Raw genomic sequence first — 13,328 nt, forward strand, 5'->3', positions numbered from 1 at the left:
TTGCTCACGCTGTTGCAGTTTTCAGATGGCCTTCATGGGCAATTTTATATAGAATGCATTACAATGAATCTGCTTAGGAGATGTCTATGGCATGAGTGATTGTGAGCAACACCTCCTATTTCAGGAAGTGGCACAATTGGCAGATAAAATGAAGTTGTCCTCCTGGCAATGGCTGTTATTTGCTCTCGGAATAGAAGCTATGAATCCACTAGGACCCCTAAAGTTGTCTGGATTCTGTTTGTGTATTGTTGAGAGCAGTTTCATCAACATTGTTTTGAGGTAATCCTATTCAGTCTTAAATTTAAAATATTGGATCTTCACTGCCAAATTGCTTCAGACTTCTTGAAAGTCTGAATAATGATTTCAGGTAATTACGAAGTAAGATTTTTTTTTTTTTTTTTGAGAAGGAAAGAAATGCAATGTTAAGATTGCTATTCTGGGTTAATATATCAAAACAGCAAGCTTTGTTTAAATAAACCTGCTTCTCTAAAAATTGGCTATGTAAATCTAATCAACTATGTCAAGAAAGTCACACATATAAAATTTCAATAGAGGTTATTAAGCTTTTAAGTCTCTTTGCAAGATCCAATCTGGGTCAGTTCTTATTCATTTTTTACGTGTACATACTCTATATAATATATAAACTAATAAATAGATTTTCACTGCAGAAAACAGCAATGATTCTGGTTGCATACACCAAGATTAAAGTAGTCTTTTTTTCTCTCTTTGAACAGTAAGAAGAATATAAAGAAACAACGAATGAAAATCTTATACAATGTTGTTCTTGAAGCAAGAGAACCTGGAACAGGCCGAAGGCTGTGTGAGCTGTTTATGGTGAAACCTTCCAAAAAAGACTATCCAGATTATTACAAAATCATTTTGGAGCCAATGGATTTAAAAATAATAGAACATAATATCCGTAGTGACAAATATGCTGGAGAGGAAGCTATGATAGAAGATATGAGGTTAATGTTTCGAAATGCGAGGCATTATAATGAAGAAGGCTCACAGGTATAACTGAAGGAAAGATATTTTAAAAGTTATCCATATTTTCCTTAACTTACTCTGTAAATTATCATAAATAAAATCTATCTTGGAGCTTTATTATATGAATTACACAATATTTTTTACACTTGTGTAGGTTCCTTGTGTAGGTTTTGTTCGAAGCTGCCTATACATTTTTAATAGCAATATCACTTAGACTTATATAGTGCTTTACAGAGTTTTAGAGCCCTCTCTAAGCGGTTTACAGAGTCACTATATTGCCCCCAACAATTTGGCTCCTCATTTTACCCACCTCAGAAGGATGGAAGGCTGAGTCAGCCTTGAGCCTGGTGACATTTGAACTGCCAAATTGGAAGCAGACGGCAGTCAGCAGAAGTAGCCTGCATTACTACATTCTAACCACTGTGCCACCATGGCTTATAAACTTCTTAATCATGAGGTATTCTTTTTTTTTATGGCAAAGGATAGGGTACAAATGGCTGCAATTAATAGGATTGTTTAGTCCTTTAGAAATAATTATCAGTGTATTGCATCAGATTATGTTTGCAATCAAATTATTGCTTGATAGTAATCTGTAAATCAGTTTATCATGCTGAAGGAAATAATAGATTACAGTGGTATCTCGATACTGTTCTTTAATTGGTTCTGGGAGGTGCGATGAGTACCAAACAAATTTGATGAGTACCAAACAAATTTTTCCCATGAGGAATAATGTAGTGAGTCACAAGACAACCGACACCAACAAGTTCTAGTTTGTGCGGTGAGAACCAAACCAACAGTGAGTACTGTGTCAAAATGCAGTTTCAAAGCAGTTGAATACATGGTGCCATTGTACCAACCAGGCTACTTGCTATTTGCAATTTTACCTGCATGAATTTTTAAATGCTATCCCTGTTTAAAAGGCAGCTTTTCTTCTCATCGGTCCTGAATCATTCAGCTTTACAGTACTGGCATTGAGTATTTTAACAAAAAGATTAAAAACAAGTCCCTATGTACTTTTATACATTATATGTAACTTTGTAATACTTTCTTTAGGATATGAAATAACCAATATCGTGAACATGGAACATAAGAATCAGATAAATAAGATTTTGGAATGAGCCTCTAAATCTCACTTAAGTAAAGGCTTTCACATTATACTTTTTCTAGAAAGATGCTCTTTACATTTAGGGGGCTAGAGTGGGCCTATTTGCTGCCAATTTCTTAGTACAATTTAAGGAATAATACTTTAACCCTTAAATATATTATAAATATTTTTAACAAGCCTCCTGGCCATTACCATTCATGCCATTACATGAATATGTACACCAGTGCTAGCTAAAACACCAGGCTCACCTGGTTAAAAAGCATATTTACATATAACTTTGTTGCTTTATACATTTTGATTATGAATTAATTTTTTTATGATTAATAGGTTTACAATGATGCTCATATTTTGGAGAAAATTCTTAAAGAAAAAAGAAAAGAATTGGGACCTCTGCTTGAAGATGATGAAATTGCTTCCCCTAAATTAAAGTTAAGTAAGTAATGCTGGTGAATTTTCATTTGAATAGGTAATGTTTATACTGTGGAGAGAAAGCTTGTTGAATAATTGAAATAATTATTTGAAGTACAAACTAAATATACTCTTAAACTTTAGCTTACTTTTTAAATATAATTGAGAAAGCTGCATAAACAAAAATCAATGAGTAATAACATATTAGCAACAGTAATAGCACTTAGACTTATATACCATTTCATAGTGCTTTATAGCCCTCTCTAAACAGTTTACAGAGTCAGCATATTGTCCCCAACAATCTGGGTCTTCATTTTACTGACCTTGGAAGAATGGAAGGCTGAGGCAACCTTGAGCTGGTCAGAATTGAACTCCTGGCAGCAAGCAGTAAGTCAGCCTGCAATACTGCATTCTAACCATTGCGCCACCACTGCTCTTGAGCAAATGAGTGTTATTTACTCATTTATTTTTTGTTTATGAATCTTTCTCAATTACAGTGATTCTTTTGCTTGCTAAGAGAGATAATTCACACTATTAGGTTCCTAATAATTTTATTCAAATAAACTACATGTATTAAATTCAGATGCTAGATTTCAGGGACATAGGACATTCTAACAGCTAATGTTACATTAAGGCAATGGTGGACAATAATCAGTCTTCTAAGATTTCAAATGTTGTCTTCCAAAGACCCCACTGCTCCCATTCTCATCCTTGAAAACTTGCAAAATGCCCTATAATGAGGCAAAACTAAGGGACTTTTGAGATTTTAGGGAAATATAAATGATATTTATAAAGAAGTAATTATTATTACAACTGTATTTTGTCTTAATTTTGTAGAATCATACTTGATTTACTGTAAACCTTTGATACTGAAATGGCTTTAGTTAGTAATATAAATTGTTAATGATTCAGAGATAAATATTAGTACTGAATTTTATACTTAGTGGTCAGTACCATGACCCAGAAGTTTTTAACATTATGAAACAGGACTCATACATAGGTTTTAGCCTTATTTTTTTGTGCGGTCACAAAATTGTATGTAATGGAGAATCTCCAGATGTGGATATAATTATCTGTTAAATTCCTGTGATCATGGAGTCTAACAAGTGTGCCTTTTACTTTTGACAAAACTAATGTGATCCTTGTAGTAGTTTTCCTCATACTACTTTGAATGTACCATGTCATGTGTTCCACTGTGAGAGAATATTCAGAGTATGTTGAAAAATATAAAAAAATCTTACCAATTAGATCTGTCTGATCAGAAATCTTATTAATATTTGAGCAATCAAAGTTGCAAATGGCAAAATTTAGTTTTATCCCCCCAGGTAGAAAAACTGGCATCTCTCCTAAAAAATCAAAATATATGACTCCAATGCAACAGAAGCTTAATGAAGTATACGAAGCTGTGAAGAACTATACAGATAAAAGAGGTAGAAGACTCAGTGCCATTTTTCTACGACTTCCATCGCGGTCAGAGCTTCCTGATTATTATCTGACAATTAAAAAGCCAGTTGATATGGAGAAAATCAGAAGTCACATGATGGCCAACAAATATCAGGATATTGATTCTATGGTTGAAGATTTTGTAATGATGTTTAATAATGCCTGCACTTACAATGAACCAGAATCCTTGATTTACAAAGATGCACTTGTGCTACATAAAGTTTTGCTTGAGACTAGAAGAGATATAGAAGGGGATGAAGATTCTCATGTCCCAAATGTGACTCTGCTAATCCAAGAACTTATACATAACCTTTTTGTCTCTGTAATGAGTCACCAGGATGATGAGGGGAGGTGCTATAGTGACTCTTTAGCTGAAATTCCTGCTGTTGACCCCAGTTTCCCAAACAAACCTCCTTTGACTTTTGATATCATACGGAGAAATGTAGAGAATAACCGCTATAGAAGGTTGGATTTGTTCCAAGAACATATGTTTGAAGTGCTGGAACGTGCAAGGAGAATGAACCGGTAAGTAGTGCTTTACTTTTGCTGTAACTATGACTAAAATAAAGAAAAGCCCTTTTTATAATAAAGCATTTACAAGATATGGGAAATGATTGACTTATAAATGTTGTGGAGAAAATTCTTAATTTTTGAAGGCCTTCGAAGGCTTTACACAATGTCTATTTTGCGTGCAAGCTTTGATTAAAAAATAGACTTCGTCATTCTGATTGGAATTTTCTTGTGACATTTAGCGTACTGCATTATCACTTAAAATAATACCTATATTTAGTTTTAGATGTTCCTCAGTCATTTAAATATTTTTTTAAAAAACTATTTTGATTGTAGTTTTTTTGATTCATTTCATTTTGACATTTCTCGTTACATCCAAAGCAAGACCCGAAAAACAGCAGAATAATATTTATGATGCTTAAGTTTTATATTTTATATGCTAGCATTTTATATATTATTTTCCTTAAAGGACGGATTCAGAGATTTATGAGGATGCTGTAGAACTTCAGCAGTTCTTTATCAAAATCCGTGATGAACTCTGCAAAAATGGTGAGATCTTGTTATCACCAGCCCTTAGCTACACTACTAAACATCTACATAATGATGTAGAAAAAGAGAAGAAAGAAAAACTTCCAAAAGAAATGGAAGAGGACAAACTTAAAAGAGAAGAGGAGAAGAGAGGTAACTATGGTGCATATCGTGCCACTTCTATTGACATATAATCATTTATAAGAGGAGATTGGATAAAGATTGATTTCTATTATCAATATAGTTTACAAAATAGTCACTGTAGAATAAAGAATAATTAATTATATAATTTTAAATGTAGGGGAGTCTCTAAAAATCTGTCTTTATAATTCAGCTCTCGTTTACCTTCATATTTTGATACATATTTTGAATTTTAGTGAAAATAATTTTTAGTGTAAGGCAAACAGTATTATGGCATAATTACCATAACATTGGTAGATTATTCTGCAGAAATTCTCAAACTTTTAATGGAATCTTCCCAAAAATATATATTTGAAAAAATCTGACAATAATCAGGAAGTCAGCATCAACATTTGTGTTTTTTAGTCATATTTCACAGTAACATATTACAAAATAAAGAGTCCTGTGAGCCCTTAAATTGAGTAGAAATAATTTCCCGTGCTTTCTTGTATGTTGAATAAGAAGCTGAAAAGAGTGAAGATACTTCTGGAGGATCAGGACTATCTAATTTACACAGAACATACAGCCAAGATTGCAGCTTTAAGAACAGCATGTACCATGTTGGAGACTATGTATATGTTGAACCTGCAGAAGCTAATTTACAGCCCCATATAGTCTGCATAGAACGATTGTGGGAAGATTCAAACGGTAAGGAGTGTTAGTTTTTGTAAAACTCTTTTTAAGATTTAAAAAAGCCACCAGGAAAGTACTGTGCATATACTTTTATTTCAGAAAGATAACTAAAATATAATCATACAGAACCAAGGACAGCAGAACCCATCAGTAATTTTATAATTTCAATATTTGTCAGTATTCAAATAATAACTTTCCTTGTATGATTTTAAGACGCTGTCATGAAGTTAACATAATAGATTGATGGATTTTGAAATAATTCAGAACAATAAACCATTGTCTGGACATAAGCTGATTCTTCATTTTTTTATTCCTTTGGAGTGGGTTCAGAGAATTCCACCTCATTTGATATTCCCCTTCTGGCATGAAGAGGAAGTTGTTATTGTCAAATTGGGTATGATTAGTATAGATTTGCTGTTCTCTTTAGCATCACTGATAAACAATAACCTTCATTTTAAATTATAGTTCCTTCACAGGGAACTTTTTTTTTTGATTCATTCATTCATAAAATTAAATGTAGTTAAGTGTTGTTTCTTTTAAGGTGGGTACAAGCCTCAAAAGTTGTCTACTTTTTTTCAAATTCATCCAAATACTTTGAGTGTACTAATTCTGAAGATAATAGACATAAAACAATATATTTAATTGGCTAGATATTTTCTGTGCAAAGCTTCAGACAGCTACCAGAAGAACACTATAATTGTCTAATATAAAGTGACCTTAAAATTATTATGATAGTTTTCTACTATAACTTTATTGTCTGTGGGTGCTAAACTTTATCTTGTTTTTAGGGGAAAAATGGTTATACGGCTGCTGGTTTTATCGACCTAATGAAACATTCCATCTTGCCACCAGAAAATTTTTGGAGAAGGAGGTGTTTAAAAGCGATTATTACAACAAAGTTACAGTGAGCAAAATTCTAGGCAAATGTGTGGTTATGTTTGTTAAGGTGAGAAGAATCTAATTGAACTCTTAACATTAATACTGATTTTCTGCTTGCCTCTTATATTTGGGAATGGAACAAGTGGGGAAATTGGCCCTGTCATTGTTGCCTACAATTCTTCCTAGCATGACAGTGCTAGGGTTATTTAGCAAATTCTGGAGAGTCGTAATATCCCCCTGATGTGTGGTTTACAATAGAAAGTAAACTGTAAATAGTGTCTAATTTATAGAAGTTAAGACACAAGTTATTAGAAAAAAATAGCTTATTTGAAGAAAGAGAGAGAATAAAGGGTGCTAGCTCAAGATGGGATTTTTGACAAGAGGTTCAAAAATTCCCCTTGTATTGTAAGAGAAAAAAGAAAAAGGCCATGTTTGGTTTTGAGTTGCCAGAATTTAGCCTTATCCCTCTATATAACTAAATATTTAGGTTTGGAGTGGCTTCTAATACGGTAATACTAGATTCAACATACTTCAAGGGAAGACCAAGATTCAGGGATAGGACAGGATAGAATTGGGAGGCGGGAGGGGGGACTCCTTTTTCATTTGTTGAAACTCAACATTGCTGTCACTTTGAAAGGCCTGAATTGCAAAAAGCCAATTAATTGATAGTGTTTCAATAAAATTCTGGTTGTTTTCTGCTGTCTGCATGTCTCTATGTATTGCTCTAATTTTCTTTTCATTTCTGTCTTGCAGGAATATTTTAAGCTATGTCCAGAAAACTTCAGAGATGAAGATGTCTATGTTTGTGAATCACGTTATTCCGCAAAGACAAAGTCTTTTAAGAAAATTAAATTGTGGACTATGCCAATTAGTTCTGTACGATTTGTCCCTCGAGAAGTGCCCTTACCTGTGGTTCGTGTTGCATCAGTGTTTGCTAATACAGACAAAATTGACGAAGAAAAGCATTCTGAAACATTGGAGGATACCAAAATTGGAGATAGTATTCTTAGTCTTGAAAAGGTATTTATTTAACAGGAAAGAGTTATTAAAGTGGGAATGTGAGTGCTTTAAGTTTATTTAGAGACAATTTTTTCTGACTTTTTGATAGATTTCCTGTTCGTTTTGATATTTTATTATTTTTAGAGGCAAAAGCAACTGTATGTGTAGAGATAAATAAAAGTAATTTATACAGCACATATTGGACATTGTTCACCCTGCATAAACATTATCTCTGGATGTTGCTGAAGATTTCCAATAAATATTTAGTATCAATTGCATTACTTTTCCTACTCCATAAATATATCTGTATTTCAGGATAAGGAAGATGTTCCAGTTGACATGTCAAACGGAGAACCTGGCTGTCACTACTATGAACAGCTTTGTTACAATGACATGTGGTTAAAAGTTGGAGATTGTGTCTTTATAAAATCGCATGGGTTAGTCCGACCAAGGGTTGGCAGGTACAACTTTTTTTAAAAAAGTATAATAAATGTACAACAGCGGCTTGTATTTACCTAACAACCAGTGGAATTTGCTTAACTGCAGTGGAGTGAGTAGGGATTGCCATTGCTAAGTGATGCAGTCACATGACAGCCCTCTTTACATTAGTTGCATTGCTTAGCAACAGAGGTTCTTGTCCCAATTGTGGACATAGATCGAGGAATACCTGCTGTTGCAGAAGGTATCATAGCAAAAAGGAATAAAACTGTCCTATAATGCATTACTATCTTGAAGAAGATCTTGCTATGTGGTTGATAAGAGTCAGCAGTGATTTCATTGCATAGTCAATCAATACATTAAGTGAAAGGAAATGTTAAAATTGAATTTGAAATACTTTGAAGCAGTGTTTTTCCTATCTTTTCAGAATAGAAAAAATGTGGGTTAGAGATGGAGCTGCCTATTTCTTTGGTCCAATTTTTATTCACCCAGAAGAAACAGAACATGAGCCAACTAAAATGTTTTATAAGAAGGAGGTATTTTTGAGTAACTTGGAAGAGACTTGCCCGATGACGTGCATTCTGGGTAATTAAACAATAAAATAAATGTTATTACTATGTTTCAAAATGTACAGTTGAAAAAATTGTCACTTCCTTAAATAAAATTGCTGCAAAATAAAGTTATATAATAATGACATTTCTTTTAAAAAAATAGTTTAGTTTTCTAACAAGAAAGAAGAAATGGATTGTGTAATTCATCTGGCTCTTTTCTAGAGAAATAACTTTTTGGAATATTGTAAAGCAGATAAAGTTTTGTGTCTGCATTAAAGAAGCTCATTTGGTATCTGTTGAATTGACGACAGCATCAGCACATAGGAGCTACATGTCATATTAGAAACCAGTAATTGTATGCAGCACATGTGACATTAGTTGCTATATTGGCTTATGAGTTCAACTAATCAGCCTGATTGCCTCACACATTTTGATATTTCAAAATTTTCAGATACATTACAAATGTTATGCTACACATATTAATGAATAAAATACAGCTATTTATTATTCTCTCTTTCAGGAAAGTGTGCTGTGCTGTCTTTCAAAGACTTTCTTTCCTGTAGACCAACTGAAATCCATGAAAATGATGTTCTTCTCTGTGAAAGTCGCTATAATGAAAGTGACAAACAGATGAAAAAATTCAAGGGACTAAAAAGATTTTCTTTGTCTGCTAAGGTAGTAGATGATGAAATTTATTATTTCAGGTAAAATGTATTTTAATTTTTCAATAAAAATAATCTAACTTAATTTGATTTTACAACAGAGAAAAATACTTCTTCCCAGCGCTAAAGAGATTGACAATGCTGAATGTGATTTAGAGGTCCATCAGGTCAATAATGTTTTCTTTCCTTCCCATCAATTTCCACCATAAGGCATTGACGAGAGCAATGAGTGCAGTCTCTGTTCCATACCCAGGACTGAATTCTGACTGGTATATACCATAAGAGGAAGTTGGACATAGGAGAATAGGTTTCCATTTGTCTTGGATCCCTTAAAATGGAGTAGACTAGTAACACTTTCAAAACTGAATTTTTCCTTTCCTCAAGTGAATGGACTGTTGCCTGGAACCAAATTAATGTCTGCTCTCTGGTCCCTTATCCAGCTAAGGATTATAAAGGTCTACTTCATATCAAGGCCACGGAAGACCTGCCTACTTTCCTCAGATTAGATGGGTTCCTATGCTGTTTCCAACTCAAAGCAAATACAAGGCATTTTATTCAGAAAATGGTTTATTAAAGATGTGGAAATGGATGGATAAATTTTAATATAGGTAAATAACGGTAGAAACCCAGGAGTGGTACGTAACAATGCAAGGAATTAATGGTTGTTGAAAAAACCCATTACAATTAAAATTAAAACATTAAGAGCCTCAGTGGCGCAGTGGTTAGAATGCAGTACTGCAGGCTACTTCTGATGATCACTGGCTAGTTTAGCAGTTCGGGTCTCATCGGCTCAAGGTTGACTCAGCCTCCCATCCTTTTGGGTAAAATGAGGTCCCAGATTGTTGGGGGCAATATGCTGACTCTGTAAACCGCTTAGAGAGGGCTGTAAAAGCACTGTGAAGTGGTATATAAGTGCTGTTGCTATTGCTAAAATGGTCATTTTTAACTGCCTACTGGTTTATTTGGAAATTGGGTATGTCAGGAGAAATAATAAGTTTAATGCAGGAGGAATGGTGTACTTTAGAAGTTTGGGTATTAAATAAGAAGAGATAGATTAAGAATGACTGTGGACTGAATTTTTAAAAATGAGCAGTCACAAAGATCAAGGGCAGTGTGTGAATTAGCATTTGGATGCGGTTGAAGCAAAGATGGTCTTTAAAAACAGAAAGATGTGGAGGGGGATAGTGGAAGATACTGATGTAAACTGGACTTAATGTTTCCCTGACCTGGCACCTAGCATTTGTTTAGTTTACTCTTTATTGCTTCTTTCTCTGTCTTACTGAGGAGAAAGATTGTTTAGCAAATATATACTTTTCTTTTCTTTTCTAGGAAACCCATTATTCCACAAAAGGAGCCATCTCCACTTTTAGAGAAAAAAATTCAGCAGCTAGAAGCAAAGTTTGCTGAGCTAGAAGGTGGAGAAGAGGATATTGAAGAGATTGGGGAAGAGGAAGGTGAAGTTGCAGAAGCACCAACAGTACCTCAACTGCAGACTCCACTGTCCAATGAATTGGATATAATGCCATATACTCCACCACAGGTAATATGACTTACTAAATCATATTGGCGAAAGGAAGATATTTTTATATTTTTACATTGTGTAACAATGTAAGTATGTGTGAGTGATGTAATGTGCTCATGTATTTACTAAATAAATTTATATGGCTACCCACATCATATGCATGACTCTGGATGGCTAACAGTTAAAAAGAATAAAAACAATTTAAAAAACCTAAATTTAAAACAACAGAGAAAATATAATAAACCACCTGAGAATGCTCAGTTAACACTACCAAGGCCAAGAAATAGGCTCACCCATACTATCAGGGTTTCAGGTTTGATGGCAAAGCCAGATTTTCAGTTTTTCTAGGAGAATGATGTTTCAGAAGACAGGTACCACAACAGAAAAGCTTCCCTTCCTGAGCCCTGTCAGAGATGGCACTTATGGATGGGCCCTGAACAAATCTCTCCTGCCAGATCTCATAGGACAGGTAGAAATCATTGGAGAGAAGCCTTAGCATCAGTCATTATTTAATCCATACAGTACTATAGACTTGGAAAAAATGTAACATTGTGAAACATGGCAAATGAATATTGTTGATTGCTGTAAGCTACTCGAAAGGATCATTTTTTTTTCATACTGCCTTTATTGTTTTTTTATAAATAACTCAAGGCAGCAAATATTCCTTCTTTCCTCACAACAACTCTGTGAGCTGGTTTGGGCTGAAAAAGAGACAGGCCCAGAGTCACCCACCCAGCTCTTATGCTTAAGGCGGTATTGGATCTTACTGTCTCCCAGTTTTTAGCTGATGTCTTAAACATTTATTAACTCTAAAAAGTGTTATATAACTCTTTTGAATAATAAGCAATAGAGATAGTCCTGGACTTAAAACCTTTTAATGACTGTTCAAAGTTATAATGGCACTGATAAAAATGACTTATGATTATTTTTCACACTTAGCACTGTCGTAGCAACCCCATGGTCACATGATCAAAATTCAGATGCTTAGCAGCCGGCACGTATTTATGACAGCTGCAGTGTCCTGATCACCTTTTGCGACCTTCTAACAATCAAAGGTCAACAAGAAAGCCAGATTCACTTAACAACCATGTTAGCTAACTTAACAATTGCAGTGATCCACTTAATAACTGTGGCAAGAAAGCTTGTAAAATGGGGCAAAATTCCCAGGAAATTTTGGGCTCAATTGTGGTTATCCTACGAAGACTACTTGTATCAGATTTGTTCCAGCCTACAAAGATTCTGCTGATCTTAGGAGGTAGAGCCAACGATTTACCATAACATCCAGGTACCATACCTGGCCTCTTGTGTTGTTTTTTTATTTCCTCATTTTAATTTTTTGTGACTAAGAATTTACAGAAAGTTTCAAACTCATTTGAAGGGATATATCCTTATAACTATTCTACAGCTTATAGCTCACATACAGTTGTGAGGGAGGTCGGGTGACCTATACATAATAAACTTAAAGCACTTCCATAATGGTCAAAATAGCCAATCTGAGACAGCGTACAAATTGATTAAATAAATACATCTGAATTTTTCTTTATATTTATGGCAATTGCTCTCTCTCTCCCCCTCCCTCCCTCCCTCCCCCCCCTCTCTCTCTCTTTCTCTCTCTCTTTTGCTTTATAGTCCACTCCGAAGTCTATCAAAGGCAGTGTAAAAAAGGAAGGCTCTAAAAGGAAGATCAATATGAGTGGATACATCCTGTTTAGCAGTGAGATGAGAGCTGTTATTAAAGCTCAGCATCCAGATTATTCCTTTGGAGAACTCAGCAGACTGGTTGGAACAGAGTGGAGAAATCTGGAAGCCTCCAAGAAAGCAGAGTATGAAGGTAAATCTATATCAGAAAAAGATGCAAGGTCTAAACAGGCAAGTCCAATTTCTGTCTTGAAAACTTTAAATAGGTAAATGACTACATCCTGAGCTGCCCATAATATATTAGATAGGTGAGTGGTGGTGAAACTTACAGAGAGATTTGGAAATTAGGAAGGCATAATAGAACCAGAGACCTGAATTGGAAAATAGCAAGTGATTTTTTAAAGCAAGGGGTTTTGAAAAGAGTGACAGTAAAAACTGAAAAGGAAAGCCAAGAAAAGATTACAGCAGATATAGGATACAGAAAGAAGTCTGAAATCTGTATACTAATTTAAAATAACTGGTCCAGGTATTCTGCTATAAGTCTTAAAGCACATAGAAATAAAGAGTTAGATAAGTATAATTAAAATTGTTACTGAATAAGACAACAAGATAATAAGGCACTAGCATAATGTGAAAAAATATGTGTGTTTGAAACTGAAAGACAGAATAGAAAAGGAAATGGCACATTTAATCTCTTTCATGTGTTTCTAAATTATCAACACTGCACATCCTATATAGATGTATGATGTAAAATATACAGTAAGATTACTTGTCAACTAAAATGTGTTTCTGTAGAAAAATAACACATCCTTTCATTAATTAAATAAAACAAAGAAATGCAACTT

At 34.2% G+C, this 13,328-nt stretch overlaps 1 protein-coding gene across 13 annotated transcripts in view; it reads left to right on the forward strand.

Annotated features, from left to right (window-relative positions):
* Positions 1-13,328, forward strand: part of PBRM1 (polybromo 1) — a 56,720-nt gene that overhangs the window by 26,936 nt on the left and 16,456 nt on the right. For 10 of the 13 annotated variants that reach the window (XM_026683556.2, XM_087954901.1, XM_026683557.2 and 7 more), the window contains 12 exons: positions 735-1,011; positions 2,420-2,525; positions 3,826-4,468; positions 4,923-5,134; positions 5,624-5,809; positions 6,583-6,740; positions 7,427-7,693; positions 7,988-8,133; positions 8,538-8,695; positions 9,182-9,365; positions 10,653-10,863; positions 12,475-12,676. In XM_026683556.2, the coding sequence (XP_026539341.1) occupies positions 735-1,011; positions 2,420-2,525; positions 3,826-4,468; positions 4,923-5,134; positions 5,624-5,809; positions 6,583-6,740; positions 7,427-7,693; positions 7,988-8,133; positions 8,538-8,695; positions 9,182-9,365; positions 10,653-10,863; positions 12,475-12,676 (2,750 nt within the window). The remainder of the gene's footprint in view (positions 1-734; positions 1,012-2,419; positions 2,526-3,825; positions 4,469-4,922; positions 5,135-5,623; positions 5,810-6,582; positions 6,741-7,426; positions 7,694-7,987; positions 8,134-8,537; positions 8,696-9,181; positions 9,366-10,652; positions 10,864-12,474; positions 12,677-13,328) is intronic. The other 3 variants (XM_026683554.2, XM_026683555.2, XM_087954905.1) reach the window with 1 other exon arrangement.

This window comes from Notechis scutatus, chromosome 2 (assembly GCF_049901735.1).
Source record: "Notechis scutatus isolate UNSWTSFEM ecotype Mainland chromosome 2, rNotScu1.2, whole genome shotgun sequence".
Lineage (NCBI taxonomy): Eukaryota > Metazoa > Chordata > Lepidosauria > Squamata > Elapidae > Notechis > Notechis scutatus.